Genomic DNA, 18,780 nt, shown 5'->3' with positions numbered 1-18,780 from the left:
AGTTCAAGCCCCTGCCAAGACACAGGAAAATCGCATTCATGGTAATAGAAAAACAGGTTCTTCCTAAATTGTTCCAGCTGGTAGATCTTTTGGTTAGGATTGTACTTGGCATATGTAATCAATCATGTATTCTCTCTTTTTATTTCCAGGGAGAAAAGTGAAGAAATAATTAGTCTTGGAACGTAACTTCATGAGGTTTGCCATTTATTCAAAAGATGACAGCTGAAAGTAGAGACAATGGTTTAGAGCAAGACCCTACACATTATATTTTGGGTGGATATCCAGATGTAATGATGTATCCTTTTATAATGCTAGGGATTCTAATAATATTATACTATCCTGCTCTTGTTTCCATCCTCACAATGTACTTTGGCAGTACAATCTGTGCCATTTGTAGGAAAATTGGTAACCTTCCAGAAGATACAGATAACAAACTATGGGACGAAACAAAGCGAATCCTGACAACTGGGGCCTATGTGTTGGGAAAGATATTACATGGTAAGCATGAATACCATATAACCCCCGAAATACAAAATTTCAATATTTCTTCTGATACAGTAGCCTTTTTATTCAGAACAGGAATAAGAATCTAATTTGTCTCTGATTTTCTTGAGTAGGCCATTAATTTAAGTGCATTTTTTCTGGTTAGGGGATCCATAGATTTCATTAGAATTTTAGTGTTAAAATTATTTTTCCTTTTGAAACACAAATGATGATACCTTTACATTTTTTCATTAAAGATACACACACACAACTTTACAATTTGGCCTCCTTTATGATTAAGATATAGAAAGTATGAGATCTACATGTTCATGAAGTAATATTGAACACACTGCGTGTTTTTCCTTGATAGGTTATGAAATTTGCGGAATAGAAAATCTTCCAAAAGGACCTGCTGTTCTTGTTTATTACCACGGGGCCTTAGCAATGGATCAGTGCTTCTTTATGTTTACACTCTATAGAATTACAGGGAGATTCTGCTTTTCTGTGATGGGCCATTTCCTTTTTCATCTACCAGGTAAAAACAAAACAAAAATGTTTAACTTTGTTGAGAAGTATTTACAATGAAAATGATCCCCTTTCATAGCATCATTTTAAGCTATTTGGATTTTTTTCTAATTTATTCTCAAAACTTCCTTATTATTGTGTGGAATCTTCCATTTATTGAACATATAATGTGGCTGAAGTTGTGCACAGGATTTCTTATTTCTTTAAAAAAAATCGACAGTATTAAAGTGCAAAATCACTGATGGGCTGCATGCAAGCTGAGATTAAGGAAATGTGTGGGCTGGAGAAACTACATAACTATTTCCCATCTGCTGATTTTTCCATGTAGGGTGAAAGTAAAATAAAATAAATTTATCCTATATTATCTCTGTCCACAGGTGCTGCTTTCTTTTTTATGTAGAAGGCATTGGAACAGAATATAAGGCTTTTGTAGTCACCTCTCTTTTTTCTCCATAATCTTTTTGATGTCTTTGGAAGGATAAACATGAGCTGAACAAGTAGTGAAAATCTGCTGCTGCTCAGATGCATCCTCCATCAAGATGCAGCTACATTGTAGAATTAATGCAGTTTGACACAACTTTGACTGTCATGACTCAATGTGACAGAAAGAGATGAAGTGTGGCATTTCTTTCGCTCTTTTGCAGAAGATGTTTGAAAATAGCAAGAGAAAATCAGTTCACAGGGAAGACCCTGTGCCCTTGTCCAGTCTCTCTCAAAATGAAATAATGTAGCCATGGGCGCATCTACACTGTAGACTTAATGCAATTTGACCCCACTTTCACTGCCATGGGAGATGTAGTCTGGTGAGGCACCAGCAATATTAGTCTACCTTTCACAACAATAGAAAACTCATGGGTGTCTCTCAGAGCCCCTATGGATTATGTAAGAGGGATGGGGAAAATTTGATAGGTCTCCTTTTTCTGCAGTGTGAAAAGGCAGCTACAAGCAAAATACTCATATAATACAGATCCTGATTTTTTCTTAAACTATGAGTGAAGTAATTATTTCTTACACTCATTATTACAGGGTTAAAACAGCTTTTTCGTGTTAGTCGCTGTATTCATCCTACAAGAGAAGAATGTGTGACACTTCTAGAGAAAGGACATCTTTTAGCGGTTGCACCTGGTGGAATTCGAGAGCAGAATTATGGAGACAACACTTACAAGCTCATCTGGAGGCAACGTAAGGGATTTGCTCAAGTTGCCATAGATGCAAAAGTGGTGAGTTTTATTTCTTTTCTTTCTTCGTTTCTCTAATTTCTTACTCTTCTGTCTCCACTAAATGGAAATCAAAGTTTATAATAGTTAAATTGTTATGTCATAACAATATTGCCTAAAAGAGATATGTACACCATAGTTGGTTCAAATATATTTATGGAACAGGCAACTGTTAAAGCCATCATACACCTATATTGATTGGTGATATGTGAAGTTCAGTTTTGACCTACTTGTTCTTCATTTCCTCCTATTTCAATTTGCAAATATCAAGGCTCCATGTGTATTTTAAAATACCAAAGAAATAGATAAGCATGTATCTATTTGTAAGTCCCGTAGGGGGACTCAAGTTGTACGCTGCCTTGAGTCCCCCTACAGCTGTGAGAAAGACAAGGTATAAATGAAGCAAATAAATAGATAAAACATATCTATATTTATCCAATCAATATTCTGAAAAAAATTATACACAAGAATTCTCCCACAAGGGAATCCAACAGAGATCAACTCCGAGATGCCAAAAAGCTATCAAAATGCTGTAGATTCAGAATGTAAATACTATCCATAAAAATGTCAATGTAGGGTACATCTACATTATAGAATTAATGTGCTTTGATACCACTTTAACTGCCATTGCATTAAAGAGCACTAGTACTTCATCAAATTACAATTTTGGAAGCATTCTTTGGCAAAAAACAAAAGGCTAAAAATTTTGTAAAACCACAACTCCCATGAATCCACAGCATTGAGTCATTACAATTAAAGTGGTGCAAAACTTTATTAATTCTCAATGAGAAATTAGGATGTTGACATGTTGGAGTCACTCCTCAAAATATAATAATAATAATAATAATAATAATAATAATAGCAATAATAATCTTTATTTCTACCCCACCACCATCTCCCCAATGGGGACTCAGGGTGGCTAACATGAGGCCAAGCCCTTTTAAAATATAATACAACACAGTAAAAAACGTAATACAAAAACAAAATGCATCAGAAAATAAATTACAATACCAAATAAATAATAAAGCAAATTCACACAATATAAAATCGAACAGGATGGGCAGGTCAAATGGACAAGATAAAATGATAAAACCCTGGGTGAGGTAGGAATAGGAAATATGTAAATGAGGGGGGGCAAGAAAACAAAACAGTGGGATAAGGCTTTCAGTTTAAAATGGGGGAAAGTATGTCATAGGAGCAACACTGTTAATGGGGCAACACTTATGGTATGGCCACTCTCCAAAGGCACATTGGAAAAGCCAGGTTTTCAGATTTTTCTTGAAGTCTGCTAAGGAGGGGGCTTGCCTAATCTCACCAGGTAGTGAGTTCCAAAGATGGGGAGCCACAGCGGAGAAGGCTCTCTCCCTCGTTCCCACTAGACTTGCCTGTGATAGAGGAAGAGACGAGAGGAGAGTCTCCCCGGAGGATCGGAGAGATCGTGCAGGTTGGTGGAAGGAGATGCAGTCACAGAGGTAGGCGGGTCCCGAACCATTTAGGGCTTTATAGGTAATAACCTGAACTTTGAATTGGGACCAGAAGATGAACCAAACAATGCAGAAACAGACGAACAGAGAGGGCTTCTTTTCTAAAGAAATTGTGAGTATTTTTAAACAACCTTTTTTTTCAAGGAAAAACATTGTAATTTGTTCAAAAACCTTAAGACTTCCATACAATATCACAAAATGCTAGGAAAAAATAAAGCACTATTTATATTATGCCCTTCTTCCCTAAGGGACACAGCATTTGCATACATAGGCAAAAATTCAATGCCTTTACAGTCATATACAATGAGACAAAGAAACACAAACAAAGGCAGAGGCTTCTAGAGGTGGTGCTCATCTCTGGCTCTGGAGAGGTAATTTTCTCTGTTTTCAAATTGAGAAGCCTGTTTTGTCACCTCCTGGCTGTGTGGCTGGAAAGACTGCTTGGAGCGTCTTTTTTTCCTGCTGAAGCAGTACCTATTTGTCTACCCACGTTTGCATGTTTTCAAACTGCTAGGTTGGCAGGAGCTGGAGTTGACAGATGGGAGCTCAACCTGTATTGTGGATTTGAACTGCCAACCTTCAGGTCAGCAGCACAAAGGTTTTACCCATTGCGCCACCCTGGCCCCCCACTCAGCAGGAAAAAAACCTGAATTTTTCATCCTAAATATAGGAATGAAATGAACAATTATATACATTCCTTCTCTATAAAATATAAAATACACCCAGGAGCACAAATACAAATAGCATCTTCAGAGGAATGTCTTCAGCTGTAGAAGAGGAAAAAGTAAATTATCCTTCCCTACTTGATGCACCCTTTATAATTATCTCTCTTCCTCTTTTAAATTGTTCATAAATCCAAGAAATTTATTCCTACATTTCCAATTCATGTTGTCACTGACCTACATGGACAAAATTTTTAAAGATTTTTTTTTCATTTTTGTGTGTGTGTGTGTTTCTTAGCCCATTGTTCCTATGTTTACCCAAAATATCCGAGAGGGATATGTCATATACGGAAACATAAGTAAGTGAAACTTTATACCTACTTAGAAATTTGATTTTATATTACAAATTTATATGAGCTTACTTTGAGTAATCTGTGGAAAGACCACAACTTCAGACTATAAACAATGTTAAACTCTAATTCATGAGCATAGACACTCTGTACGCTTTCTCTGTTTGAAGATGATTAGAAGTGATACATACAGTGGTAAACCCATGCAGGTTTTCAAGTATTTTAGTTGATATCAATTATGTTGTTTATTTTAAAATATTAGTTTCAAATACAAAATTTATCTGCCTTCTCCCAATGAACAATTCCCATTTGATTTCAATTTCATATATAGGACCAATGCAATGGCTTTATGAGAAAACACGAACATTAGTGTTTCCTATGTATGGACTATTTCCAGTCAAAATCCGGACACATATTGGACAACCAATTCCATATGATCCAAATATAACTGCAGCAGAATTAGCTGAAAAGGTAAGTATTTATTGTTGGAGATTAAAAGATATATTAACATTTAAACCCAGTAAAAATGTTTTAAGATCTCTAAGAACCCCATGATTTATAGAAATCTAGAGTTTTTGTTTTGTTTTGCTGTGCTCAGTTACTGCCAGTATGATAGGAAGAGTTGAGATGAAGTGGCACCTATTAACACAAATCTGAGGAAATATGGGAGTAGTACATTTGTACATCAGTGCCACAGCTTCCTTGGTTGAATCTATCCATTTGGAAAACAGCCTTCTTTTTTTTACTGCTGCCTAACGTACTGTCTTTTTAGAGAATCATGCTATTTCAATCCTATGGAAATCATAGGAGCTGTAGTTTGGTAAGGCACCCACACTCTTAGGCAAGCCCCATGATTCTATAGTATTGAACTGTTGCAGTCAAAGTGGCGCCAAACATTAATTCTAGATGCTCCCCAAATCAATGTATGGAAAAAAATGAACTGTGTATTTAAATGTCATTATTTATTTTGAATATATGTAAATCATCTGTTTTACTTAATGATAAACTGCAATCCTGACTTTGCATTTACTTCTCTGATTTTCTTCTGTTGTCATTCCAAGTCTTTGTTATTTTCTACTGGTAATATGGTATGTGCATATTTTGAATAGTTGATGTTCCTTTCTCCAGTTACTTTGCTTATTGCCTCAGAATCCAATCCTGTTTTGTCTACGATACACTCAGCATACAAGTTAAATACACAGCTTGATAAAATGCAGCCTTGCAGATCCCTTGTCATTTCAACAAGGGTGGAGTAACGTCAACGGATGTACACGTTAAAGCTATATCTACATCCATCTAAGCTGCAATTATAGCTTATTGATTTTATTATTGATATATTTCTGTGCAACCTTTCACATCAAACAAAACATACACCTACCTGGGAATAATACTTACCTGAAAGTCTAAATGAATTCAAAAAACATATCTCTGAGTTTTGTGGTTGTTGTTGTTGTTGCATACCTTAAAGTCAGTTCCAATCTATGGCTTTCAGTTCTTACATACTTTAAAGTTGTTTCCAATCTATGACATTATATGAGTGGTGTGTAGGTTTTTTCTAGAATTGTGAAGCAGTGCCTCATTCTCTAATGTCTTACTTTATATATTTACTAGCCATCCCCTGCCACGCGTTGCTGTGGCCCAGTCTGTTGATCTGGAAAATAAAATAATGAGAAAGTGTTGGTTTCTAATATATGTAATTTCTTTATGCTTGTGGGTAAACAGTTGTTTCTTTGTCAGTGTTGATGTGGAGAGTGTCTGGTTTGCCCAACTTGGAACATGCAAAATATCATTGTCCTTCTTTAAGGGTCCCTTTCAAATCTATGATACTATATCTCTCTGTGTGTGAATCATATCTATCTATCTATCTATCTATCTATCTATCTATCTATCTCTATGGTTGGATGGCTATTTGTCAGGAGGCCTTTATGTTTTCTTGCCCTGATGAAGGGAGTTGGATTGGATGGCCTTAAGTATTTTCTGTTGGCCATGAAGGTTCAGTGTGGGAAGTTTGCCCCGATTCTGTCGTTCGTGGGGTTCAGAACGCTCTTTGATTGTAGGTAAACTGTGAATCCCAGTGACTACAACTCCCAAATGTCAAGGTCTATTTCCCCCAAACTCCATCTGTGTTCATATTTGGACGTATTGAATGCTTGTGCCAAGTTTGATCCAGATCCATCATTGTTTGAGTCCACAGTCCTCTCTGGATGTAGGTGAACGACAACTCCCAAACTCAAGGTCAATGCCCACCAAAACCCTTCCAGTATTTTCTGTTGGTCAGGGGAGTTCTGTGTGCCAAGTTTGGTTCAATTCCATCGTTGATGGAGTTCAGAATGGTCTTTGATTGTAGGTGAACTATAAATCCCAGCAACTACAACTCCCAAATGACAAAATCATAATTTTTTGAGTGATGGTCACTCCTTGTGTTGTGAGATGTTTTGTTGCCAAATTTGGTGTGATTTCGTTCATTGGTTCATTGGTATTCATTATGCACAGAGCATATATTATGTGTGTGCGTGTGTGTGTGTGTGATACCATGGTTTTGCCTACCAATTTCCTGCACACAAAATGTTATTTTCTGTACAAAACTGGATAATAATTAATTACAGAATAAGTTCCAAATTGCGAGTTGTCTTTAAAAATGGCAGAATTTTCAAAGACCTTCACACAGCTGGAAGAAAATTGCTAAAATTACTTGTTTTCTTTGAAAAGCAGATTAGTGAAAAATGACACCCTTAAATCCTAAATGATCCCCATCCTCAAAACCTAGATTATAATTTCTGTGATAACAAACCTATATGGATGTTTTTGTGTTTCTCTTAATTTTCTTGGTAATAGACAAAAATTGCGATTGAAGCTTTGCGAGACAAACACCAGAAAATACCAGGAAGCATAGTACGTGCTTTGGGGGAACGCTTTGAGATGCATCGCAAACATGAATAATGCAAATAAAGGACGGCACTGATATGCATTAATACTTTCAGAATTGCTCATCACAAGGAACTTCAACATAAATATGAAGCTGTTGACTCACAAATTATACAGGTTTTTGTATCAAACCGGAATTAAAAATGTTCATCTACTCCCGAACCAACTTTCAAAGCATGGAGATTTTTTTCTGTTGTGGAATTTTAAAAAATAAAGCTATTTAATGTGAGTAACATTTCTTCAGGGTAGTATCTGAAGAACTAAAGGCTGACAACACTTTTCATGTATGGTAGACTTCCAATTTGGATGCTATTAATGGCAAACCTGGAGAAAATCTATGTAAAGATCATTTGATGTTGAGTGGCTGTAACTGCTTTGGTTGACAATCTACACCCAGAATTGAACACTAAATGGTGTCCCTGTTACTTTTGATGAATCCATTAGTAAATTTCGATCCCATTAATTCTGGTATCAGAGTCATCTGTTTGAGGTAGGACTCAACACACTGTTTTATAACAGCTCCAGTTCTCATGAAATGGGGGCAAAAGTATGATAGCCAGGACCCTATGCTACACTACTTGTGCAACGCATAGTGCTTAATGCAAGTATGATAATGTTAGTTATTTCCTGTTAAATGATAAACAATGGCTTACGAAGATGGTAAATGGGATAGACGTTTCCTCTCCCCCTTTCTGGCGAACTATCTTACAAAGACTCTGATGTAGCTGTGTCTCTCACTTGCTGTGCTGTCTCGCACATGTGTTCCCCTCATTAATTCAAACCTGTGTTGCACAACCAGCGTAGGGTCCCAGCTATCATCCTTTTGCTGAAATGGGAAATCCAAAAGATGAGGGGACTACTGTTTGATGCCTTCATGGAGTGTAATGACCATCAAGGTCCTGTTTTCTTCTACCCTTATACTATTTAACTTTTCACATACATGCTGGGACTTCTCATATCAGGTTTTCAGGCTTGTTGCCTGCTATGTTATGGTGGCAGTTAACGTCCTCTGGATTCTTTTTCTCAAAATCCAAGCAAGTTGCACCTTTTCATATAATCATAGGGTTGTACCTTTCAGAAAACATAAAGTAGACAGGGTGAGAATGAAAAAATCAAGCAGTATCTTTGAGGGTCCATTTTCCATTTCAATATCCCTGCTTCCCATTTTATGCTGTAACAGAATAATACATCTTTTTGAAAACTGTTATAATACTATACTGAATGTGTAATAATAAATGAAAGCTGAATGAATACCTTGCCTTATGTCAGGCAAGACAGCAGTTCGTTACTCAACATCAGGAAATTGGGAAGCGATACCTGAACTTTATTCCTCAGGTGTTTTGGACTTGAACTTGGATAATTCCCGATTGATGTCCAAGACAGCAGGGGCTTCTTGGAGTTAAAGTCCTAAGCAGCTAAAGGATCAACATTTGGGAGTGACTGCTTGCTTTGTTTTCTCCTTGAGATGCCTTTAAATTAGGACAATCACTGTGGTTTCTCTATTATCTTTCTGAGCTTGATTCCAAATGGAGCCTGTATCTAACAACACTGATAAACTCCTTTATAACTGCTGGAGTAAGACTTCCTATACTGTGCTGTGCTACAGTGAACACTTAAATGGTACCACAAAAAGGAGGAGGAATGACTTACATGATTTTTTAAAGAAAGTAGTTTTCTTCATCTGAAATGATGTGTAAGACTTCTTGTAGAAATCAGGATTATGCATGAGGACAGGAAGTGGAGGTGGAAATGGAGAAGAGGAAATAAGAATCATTCAAGTTTTGCTGACTAGAGTCAGGAAGAGCAAGGAGGGAGGCGGAATGCTATGTATTGTAGTTTCACCTTAAAAAGGAAACTCTAGCACCCACTATCTGCTTGATATTCAGGCAGTGCTTCTTGTAGGTCAGAGCATGGTCCTGAGTAACTCCCAGGTATTTTGGTGTGCTGCAATGCTCCAGTGGGATTCCTTCCCAGGTAATCCTCAGAGCTCGGGATGCTTGTCTGTTTTTAAGACAAGAAAAAATAATGTAATGTTGAAGGCTTTCATGGCCGGAAACACTGGGTTGTTGTAGATTTTTCGGGCTGTATGACTATGTTCTAGAAGCATTCTCTCCTGACGTTTCACCTGCATCTATGGCAGGCATCCTCAGAGGTTGTGAAGTGTGTTGGAAACTAGGGAAATTGGGTTTATAGATCTGTGGAAACTCCAGAAAAGAAACAATCAGAACAGATGGGCCGGGACAGTGGCAAATGGATGGAGAGTGTTTGTGTAAACAAATTTAAATTGCATGTAAAAGCCGTAACATAAAAGCCACAAATTGGAGTATGGTGTCTAGATCCAGTGAAGCCATGCTATCCCTCTATTCTGCCTTGGTTACATCATAAATGGAATACTGTATCCAGTTCAGGGCACTGCAATTTACGGGAGATGTTGACAAGTTGGAATGTGTCCAAAGGAGGGTGTGTAATATGATCATGCCTGGAGAACAAGCCCTATGAGAAGCGGCGTAAAGAGCTGGGCATGTTTAGCCTGCAGAAGCGAAGGCTGAGAGGAGACATGATGGCATTGTATAAATATGTGAGGGGAAGTCATAGAGAGGAGGGAGCAGGTTTGTTTCCTGCTGCCCTGGAACAATGGCATCAAACTACAGGAAAGGAGATTCCACCTGAACATTAGGAAGAACTTCCTAACTGTGAGGGCTGTTCAGGAGTGGAACTCTCTGTGCTACATGGCAGGGGGTTGGACTGGAGGCCCACAAGGTCTCTTCCAACTATATGATTCTATGAATAACAAGATGAGGTTTTTTTTGTTACTCAAGAATCTAGTGTTGATCAGGCATCTTCGTTGTAACCCTAGAGATGTTTGGGCCTCTCACTCCCAGAATTCCTGAGAACTGAACAAGCTGCCTAGGGCTTCCGGGGGTTGGAGGCTCAACCTGGGGGCTGCGAGGGGTGTCAGAGGGGTCACCAAAGACCATTGGGAAACACAGTATTTTCTGTAGATAGTTCTGTGTGAGAAGTTTGGCTCAATTCTATCATTGGCAGGGTTCAAAATGCTCTTTGATTATAGGTGAACAATAAAGCCCAGCGACTGCAACTCCCAAATGTCAAGATCTATTTTCCCTAAACTCCACTGGTGTTCACATTTGGGCATATTGAGTATTAGTGCCAATTTTGGTCTAGATCCCTCATTGCTTGAGTTCACAGTGTTCTCTGGATGTAAGTGAACTACAACTCCAAAACTCAAGGCCAATGACCACCAAACCCTCCCAGTATTTTCTGCTGGTCATGGTAGTTCTGTGTGGCAAATTTGGTTCAATTCCATCCTTGATGGAGTTCAGAATGCTCTTTTATTGTAGATTAACTATAACTCCCAGCAACAGCAACTCCCAAATATCAAATTCACACACACTAACCCCACCAGTATTCAAATGTGGGCATATCGGGTATTTGTGCCAAATTTGGTCTGGTGAATGAAAATACATCCTTCACATCAGATATTTACATTACGATTCAGAACAGTAGCAAAATTAGTTATGAATTAGCAGTGAAAATAATTGTATGTTTGGGGGTCATCACAACATGAGGAACTGGATTATGGGATCGAGGCATTAGGAAGGCTGAAAACCACTGAGCTTAGAAGATGCCTGGTGTAGATACACCCCATACTGTGAAGCTCTCCAGCAAGGGCTTGGCAGGCAATTAGTCTGAGATGAGGAGGACAGGAGGCGGAGGCACCCCCCATTTATGCCTACATCAGGAGTAGAGGATTCTACTATATTATACTATATTAGAGGCAAAGATGAAGTCCTTTGGTCACTTAATGAGAAGACAGGAAAGCTTAGAGAAGTCAAACATGCTGGGGAAAATGGAAGAAAAAAGGAAAGGTGATAGTATGATAGCTGGGTCCGGAAGCACCAAGAGTTATGAAGATCTGCAAAAACAGCTGTGAATAAGCAAAGAGAGAGGGTGGAGTGAGAGAGGGGAGAGCGAAGGAAGGATAGAAAGGAGGGGATGCTTAGGGTAAAGGTTAGGGCAAGGTTTAGGATTTGGATTTGGGTTAAGGTTATGGTTAGGGGTTAAGGTTAGGATATGGTTTAGGGTTAGGATAAGTGTTAGGAGACCTGGCTGGACGAAGCTGGAGGTGTGAATCTGACCCAGCTTTGCCCGCCAGGTTTCTCTGTGCAGCACCAGCCAAGATCCGGAGGGCGGGGAGGCGGGGTTGCAGTGGTCTATAGAGATTCCATTCTTCTGACCAGGGCCCCCATCCCGCAGTCAACAAATTTTGAATGCGTCCACCTGAGGGTGGGTGACCGGGACAGATTAGGGGTTCTGTTAGTGTACCGTCCACCTCGCTGCACTACAGACTCCCTGACTGAGCTAGCGGGGGTGGTCTCGGACCTGGCATTGGAGTCCCAGCGGCTGCTTGTGCTGGGGGACTTCAATGTCCACGCCGAGACCGCCTTATCGGGAGCGGCTCAGGACTTCATGTCTGCCATGGCAACCATGGGGCTGTCCCAACAGGTATCTGGCCCCACCCACAGTGCTGGACACACATTGGACTTGGTTTTCTGCCAGGGATGGGAGGAAGGTGGCGGTGTTGAGGAGTTATCCATCTCTCCATTGCCATGGACCGACCACCACCTGGTCAGCTTTAGACTAACTGCACCCCCTAACCTCTGCAGAGGTGGAGGACCCATTAAGTTGGTCCGCCCCAGGAGGCTTATGGATCCGGATGGATTCCTGACGGCTCTTGGGGAATTTCCCGCCGCCTCGGTTGGTGATCCTGTCGATGCCCTGGTCGCTCTCTGGAATGGGGAGATGGCTAGAGCAATAGACACGATCGCTCCAGAACGTCCCCTCTCAAGTAGCCGAGCTAAACCAGCTCCTTGGTTCACTGAGGAGCTGGCAGCGTTGAAGCGAAAGAAGAGGGAACTAGAGAGCGTGTGGCGTTCGAATCCGAGCGAGCCAAATCGAACACGGTTTGTGTCCTTTTTAAGGGCATATGCCGCGGCAATAAAAGCCGCAAAGAAGACTTTCTTTGCGGCTACTATTGCGTCTGCAAAGAACCGTCCGGCTGAACTGTTCCGAGTTGTCAGAGGCCTTTTAAAACCCACCATGCAGGATGGGTGCCCTGATGACTCGGCAGTTCGCTGTGAAGCCTTTGCTCAGTTCTTTGCAGACAAAGTCGCTTTGATCCGCTCTGGTCTGGACACCATATTAACGGCAGTCTCTGAGGATGTAACACGAGCATCTGCTTGTCCGGTTTTGATGGATTCATTTCAATTGGTTCAATCCGAGGATGTGGACAAGGTGCTTGGAGGAATGAGAGCTACCACATGCATCCTAGACCCCTGCCCATCCTGGCTTCTGAAGGAGGCCAGAGGGGGATTGGCCGAGTGGGTGAAGGTGGTGGTTAATGCCTCCCTCCGGGAAGGCAAAATTCCAGCCAGCTTAAAGCAAGCTGTAATAAAACCGCTGTTGAAAAAACCATCACTGGACCCCACTCAATTCGTCAACGTTCGGCCTGTTTCCAATCTCCCCTTTTTGGGCAAAGTCTTAGAACGTGTGGTGGCCTCACAACTCCAGGCATTCTTGGTAGACACGGATTATCTGGATCCGGCACAGTCTGGCTTTAGGCCGGGGCATGGTACCGAGACAGCCTTGGTCGCCTTAGTGGATGATCTGCGCCGGGAGCTCGACAGGGGGAGTGTGTCCCTGTTGGTGCTGCTGGACCTCTCAGCGGCCTTCGATACCGTCGACCACGGTATCCTTCTGGGACGCCTCGCGGGAATGGGTCTTGGAGGGACTGTTTTACAGTGGCTCCGCTCATTCCTCAAGGGCCGGTCTCAGAAGGTGTTACTGGGAGACTCCTGTTCAACCCCACAACCTTTGTCTTGTGGGGTTCCTCAGGGTTCAATACTGTCTCCCATGTTGTTTAACATCTACATGAAGTCGCTGGGTGAGATCATCCGGAGTTTCGGAGTGCGATGTCATCTGTACGCGGATGATGTCCAACTCTGTCACTCCTTTCCACCTGCTACTAAGGAGGCTGTCGAGGTCCTGAACCGGTGCTTGGCCGCTGTGACGGTCTGGATGGGGGCGAACAAATTGAAATTGAATCCAGACAAGACAGAGGTACTCCTGGTCAGTCGTAAGGCCGAACAGGGTATAGGGTTACAGCCTGTGTTGGATGGGGTCGCACTCCCCCTGAAGACACAGGTTCGCAGTTTGGGTGTGATCCTGGACTCATCGTTGAGCCTGGAACCCCAGGTTTCGGCGGTGACCAGGGGAGCATTCGCACAGTTAAAACTCGTGCGCCAACTACGCCCGTACCTTGGGAAGTCTGACTTGGCCACGGTAGTCCACGCTCTGGTTACATCCCGTTTAGACTACTGCAACGCTCTCTACGTGGGGTTGCCTTTGAAGACGGCCAGGAAGCTCCAATTAGTCCAACGCTCGGCAGCCATGATACTAACTGGAGCGGAGCGCAGGGAGCATACAACTCCTCTGCTGCACCAGCTCCACTGGCTGCCGATCTGCTACCGGGCTCAATTCAAAGTGCTGGCGCTGGCCTTTAAAGCCCTAAACGGTTCTGGCCCAACTTACCTATCGGAACGTATCTCAGCCTATCAGCCCACCAGGACCCTAAGATCTTCTGGGGGGGCCCTGCTCTCTATCCCGCCTGCTTCACAGGTGCGGCTGGCGGGGACGAGAGACAGGGCCTTTTCTGTGGTGGCCCCGCGGCTATGGAACGCCCTCCCCATAGAGGTAAGATCAGCTCCCTCATTGATGGTTTTCCGGAAAAGACTAAAAACCTGGATGTTTGAGCAGGCGTTCGGTTAACTCAGTGCAATAAGTGTAATGATTGAAGGACTGGCAATTTGGGCGACGAAACTGGATCGCGATTTTAGTCAAGAGATGAATTGGATTGTTTATTGATATATGTATTGTGGATCGTGTTTTTATGCTTTTAAACTGTATACTGTTGTTTGTTATAAGTTGTTGTAAACCGCGTTGAGTCACCGGCTAGGCTGAGAAACGGCGGTATACAAGTATAGCAAATAAATAAATAATAAATAAATTAGGGTAAGGTTTATCGTTTGGGTTAGCGAAAGGGTTTGGGTAAGGGGTTAGGTTTAGGGTTACGGTACGGTTCAGGGTTAGGGTAAAGGTTAGGGTTTCACCATTAAAGAACTCTTACATTCCTTCTATATTATCTGTCTCCAGCCTGGCTTCAAACTACAAGAAAGGAGATTCCATCTGAACATGAGGAAGAACTTCCTGACTGTGAGAGCCGTTCAGCAGTGGAACTCTCTGCCCCGGAGTGTGGTGGAGGCTCCTCCTTTGGAAGCTTTTAAACAGAGGCTGGATGGCCATCTGTCAGGGGTGATTTGAATGCAATATTCATGCTTCTTGGCAGGGGGTTGGACTGGATGGCCCAAGAGGTCTCTTCCAACTCTTTGATTCTAAGGTGCATCCCAAAGTGACCATGTGAGCCCCTTCCTCACCAAATGGAGGGAGGCAGGAGGGGGAGGCACTCCAAAGCTGTTCCACAGGGGTTGCGTATCAACAGCCGCTCTGTTTCTCATTTTATGCTGTAACAGAATAATACATCTTTTTGAAAACTGTTATAATAATATACTGAATGTGTAATAATGAATGGAAGTTGAACGAATACCTTGTGTTATGTCAGGTAAGACAGCTCTTCATTACTCAGTATCAGGAAATTAGGAAGTGACTCCTGAACTTTATTTCTCAGATATTTTGGACTTGATCTCGGATAATTCCTGATTGATGACCATGACAGCAGGGGCTTCTGGAAGTTATAAAGTCAGAAGCAGCTAAAGCAGTGTTTCTTAACCTTCCTAATGCCACGACCCCTTAATACAGTTCCTCATGTTGTGGTGACCCCCAACCATAACATTTTTTTTTTTTTTGCTACTTCATAACTGTAATTTTGCTCCTGTTATGAAACATAATTTGGGAGTTGCAGTTGTTGGGATTCATGGTTCACCTACAATCAAATAGTATTCTGAACTCCACCAATTATGGAATTGAACCAAACTTGGTACACAGAATGCCCACGACCAACAGAAAACACTGGAAGAGTTTGGTGGGCATTGACCTTGAGTTTGGGAGTTGTAGTTCACCTACAGAGAGCACTATATCTGGACCAAACTTGGCACAAATACTCAGTATGCTAAATGTGAACACTGGTGGAGTTTGTGGAAAATAGGCCTTGATATTTGAGAGTTGTAGTTTGCTGGGATTTATAGTTCACCTACAATCAAAAAGCATTCTGAACACCACCAATGATAGGATTGGGCTAAACTTCCCACACAGAACCCCCATGACCAACAGAAAATACTGTGTTTTCTGATGGTCTTTGGTGACCCCTCTGGCACCTCTTGGCGACCCCTCCAGGGATCCTGACCCCCAGGTTGAGAAACACTGAGATAAAGGATCAACGTTTGGGAGTGGCTGCTTGGTTTGTTTTCTCCTTGAGGTGTCTTTAAATTAGGACAATCACTGTGGTTTCTCCATTATCTTTCTGAGCTTGATTCCAAATGGAGCCTCATTCTAACAACACTGATATACTCCTTTATAACTGCTGGAGTATGACTTCCTATTCTGTGCTGTGCTACAGTGAACACTTATATGGTACCACAAAAAGAAGGAGGAGGAATAACTTACATGATTTTTAAGGAAAGTTTTCTTCATCTGAAATGATGTGTAAGACTTCTTGCAGAAATCAGGATTATGCAAGAGGGCAGGAAGTGGAGGTGAAAATGGAGCAGAGGAAAGAAAGGGCTTGCGTATCAACAGCCGCTCTGAGTCCCTCCACGTGGGGGAGAGGGCAGGACAGGAAACACATTTAGTAAACCAACAGCCGGGCTTCAGCTCTCCACCTGCCAGCCTGGCTTCCCGGCCCTCCCCTCGGCCTCGAAACGCCCCATGGAGCGGCCCTCTCAGCCTTCCGAAGTCCAAAGCACTTCTTCTCCCCGTGTGGGCACTGGAGAGCAGGCTGGGCGCACAGGCGCGACGGGGGGACCTGGCTCCTCTTGCCCGGGAAAACGGGGGGAAGGAGGCGCTGCTGCCGCCGCCTGCACAGCCCCCAGGCACCCTTTGGACCTGGAAGGGCCCTCGCCTGCTTGACCCACTCCTTCCTTCCTTCTTCCTTCCTTCCTTCCTTCCTTCCTTCCTTCCTTCCAGCTCAGTCTGCTTCCCCTTCGCCCTCGGCTTCTTGCGCTCTCCTCTCTTGCTACGTTACAGCCGGCGCAACAGGTGGGCCCCGCTTCCCTCTTGGACGGGAACGAGCGAGAGGAAAGGTCACCGTGGGAGGAGGAGAAGGAGAAGGAGGGGAGGGGGGAAGGGCAGGGAGGAAGGGATTCCCCTCCCCCCGGGTTTTAAGAGCACGGGAAGCCACGCGCCCCTTGGATTCCCCGGCGCTCCGTCTCCTCCTCCAGCCAACACTTCCCTGAGTTCTCACATTCCTCGTCCAGGTCCCTAAAGGAGGGAAAGGAAGCCAGAGTCCCTCTGAATAGGAAGGGGGAAGAGAACGGGTTAGATTTTAACCCTGACATAGGCAACCTTCGGCCCGCCAGGTGTTTTGGACTACAACTCCCACCATTCCTAACAGCCGGTAGGCTGTTAGGAATGGTGGGAGTTGTAGTCCAAAACACCTAGAGGGCCGAAGGTTGCCCAGATAATAGTATGGAAGCTGGGTCCGGAAGCTCAGAGCCTTACGCTCTTTCCGCTTCACTCCTTCGGGAGCGCTGTTTGCGCAACGCAGAAGGGAACACAGATATTATAGAAGGAATGTAAGAATTTTTTCATGGTAAAACCCGAACCCTAAACCTTACCCTTAACCCTAATCCTAACCTAAACCATGATCCTAACTCAAACCATACCCTAAGACTAACTCCTAAGCCTAATTCTAACCCTAATCCCACCCCAAACCTTACCCTAAACTTTATCCTAACCCTCCCCTCCATTCTATCCTTCCACCAAATTGAAGTATATTCCCGCCCTCCATGTGTCACTCGCCCCTTCCCGTATTCACAGCAGCCGTTGCGGAATGTGCGTAAGGCTCGGAGCTTCCGGACCCAGCTATCATACTATCACCCAAGTCCCTCTGAATAGGAAGGGGGAGGAGAGCGGGGGTAATAGTATGAAAACTGGGTCTGGAAGTTCTGAGCCTTACGCTGTTTTCATTTCGCTCCTTTGGGAGTACTGTTTGCACAACGCAGAAGGGAACACAGATATTATAGAAGGAATATAAGAGTCCTTTAATGGTAAACCCTTCGCCCTAATCGTAACCCTAATCTTAACTCCAACCCAAACCCTAAACCTTACCTTAAGCGTAACCCCTAACCCATACTCTAAACCTTATCCTAACCCTCCCCTCCTTTCTATCCTTTCACCAAATGCAACTGTATATTCCCACCTTCAGTGTGCCGCTCTCCCTTTCCCTTATTCACAACTGTTGTTGCGGAATGTGCATAAGGCTTGGAGCTTCTGGACCCAGCTATCATACTATCACCAAAACAGGTTAACCCAGACATAGGCAACCTTTGGCCCTCCAGGTGTTTTGAACCCAGACTTAGGCAACCTTTGGCCCTCCAGGTGTTTTGAACTACAACTCCCACCATTCCTAACAGCTGGTAAGCTGTTAGGAATGGTGGGAGTTGTAATCCAAAACACCTGGAGGACCAAAGGTTGCCCATGCCTGTTTTAATCCATTCACCCACTCCCTTTTCTCCTTTCCTTGTTGCCTTCCAAAGGCCAGAGGAAAAAGCCCCATGGACCTTGGTTTGCCCCTAACCTGCTTTTCATTATCTTTAGCCGCCCTCTCAGGGGACCAAACCTGAGAGGCCTTTGCTCTGCATGGGACTCAGCCATTCCCGCACATCAGGAAGCCCAGGAAGGAGACCTCTTCCACAACAAAGGTTCCCTCCCTGCCTTGGTGCCAAGGAGGGCCAGACTCACTCCAGACCAGCCTCTGTCATCTGAGCATCTCTCGCTCAGTCAAGGTCCCAGTTGAAGGAAGAGGCCCCTCTCTTTAGTCTCAAGGCCCTTCCAGTGGTGGCTCCTTGTGGCTTCTCTGGCCATTGCAAAGATCTCCAAAGTG

General features: G+C 43.0%; 1 protein-coding gene across 1 annotated transcript; it reads left to right on the top strand.

Annotated features, from left to right (window-relative positions):
* The first annotated feature begins 215 nt into the window (after positions 1-215).
* LOC137096923 (DGAT1/2-independent enzyme synthesizing storage lipids-like) lies at positions 216-8,093 on the top strand. The gene is made up of 6 exons (XM_067467421.1): positions 216-498; positions 854-1,018; positions 2,035-2,228; positions 4,670-4,730; positions 5,053-5,192; positions 7,557-8,093. The coding sequence occupies exons 1-6, from the start codon at positions 216-218 to the stop codon at positions 7,659-7,661; spliced, it is 948 nt and encodes a 315-aa protein (XP_067323522.1). The 3' UTR covers positions 7,662-8,093.
* The last annotated feature ends 10,687 nt before the right edge of the window (positions 8,094-18,780 follow it).

Source organism: Anolis sagrei, chromosome 4 (genome assembly GCF_037176765.1).
Source record: "Anolis sagrei isolate rAnoSag1 chromosome 4, rAnoSag1.mat, whole genome shotgun sequence".
In the NCBI taxonomy this organism is placed as follows: Eukaryota; Metazoa; Chordata; class Lepidosauria; order Squamata; family Dactyloidae; genus Anolis; species Anolis sagrei.
Note: the sequence above shows the minus strand (reverse complement) of the source record. Positions and strands in the feature narration are given on the sequence as shown.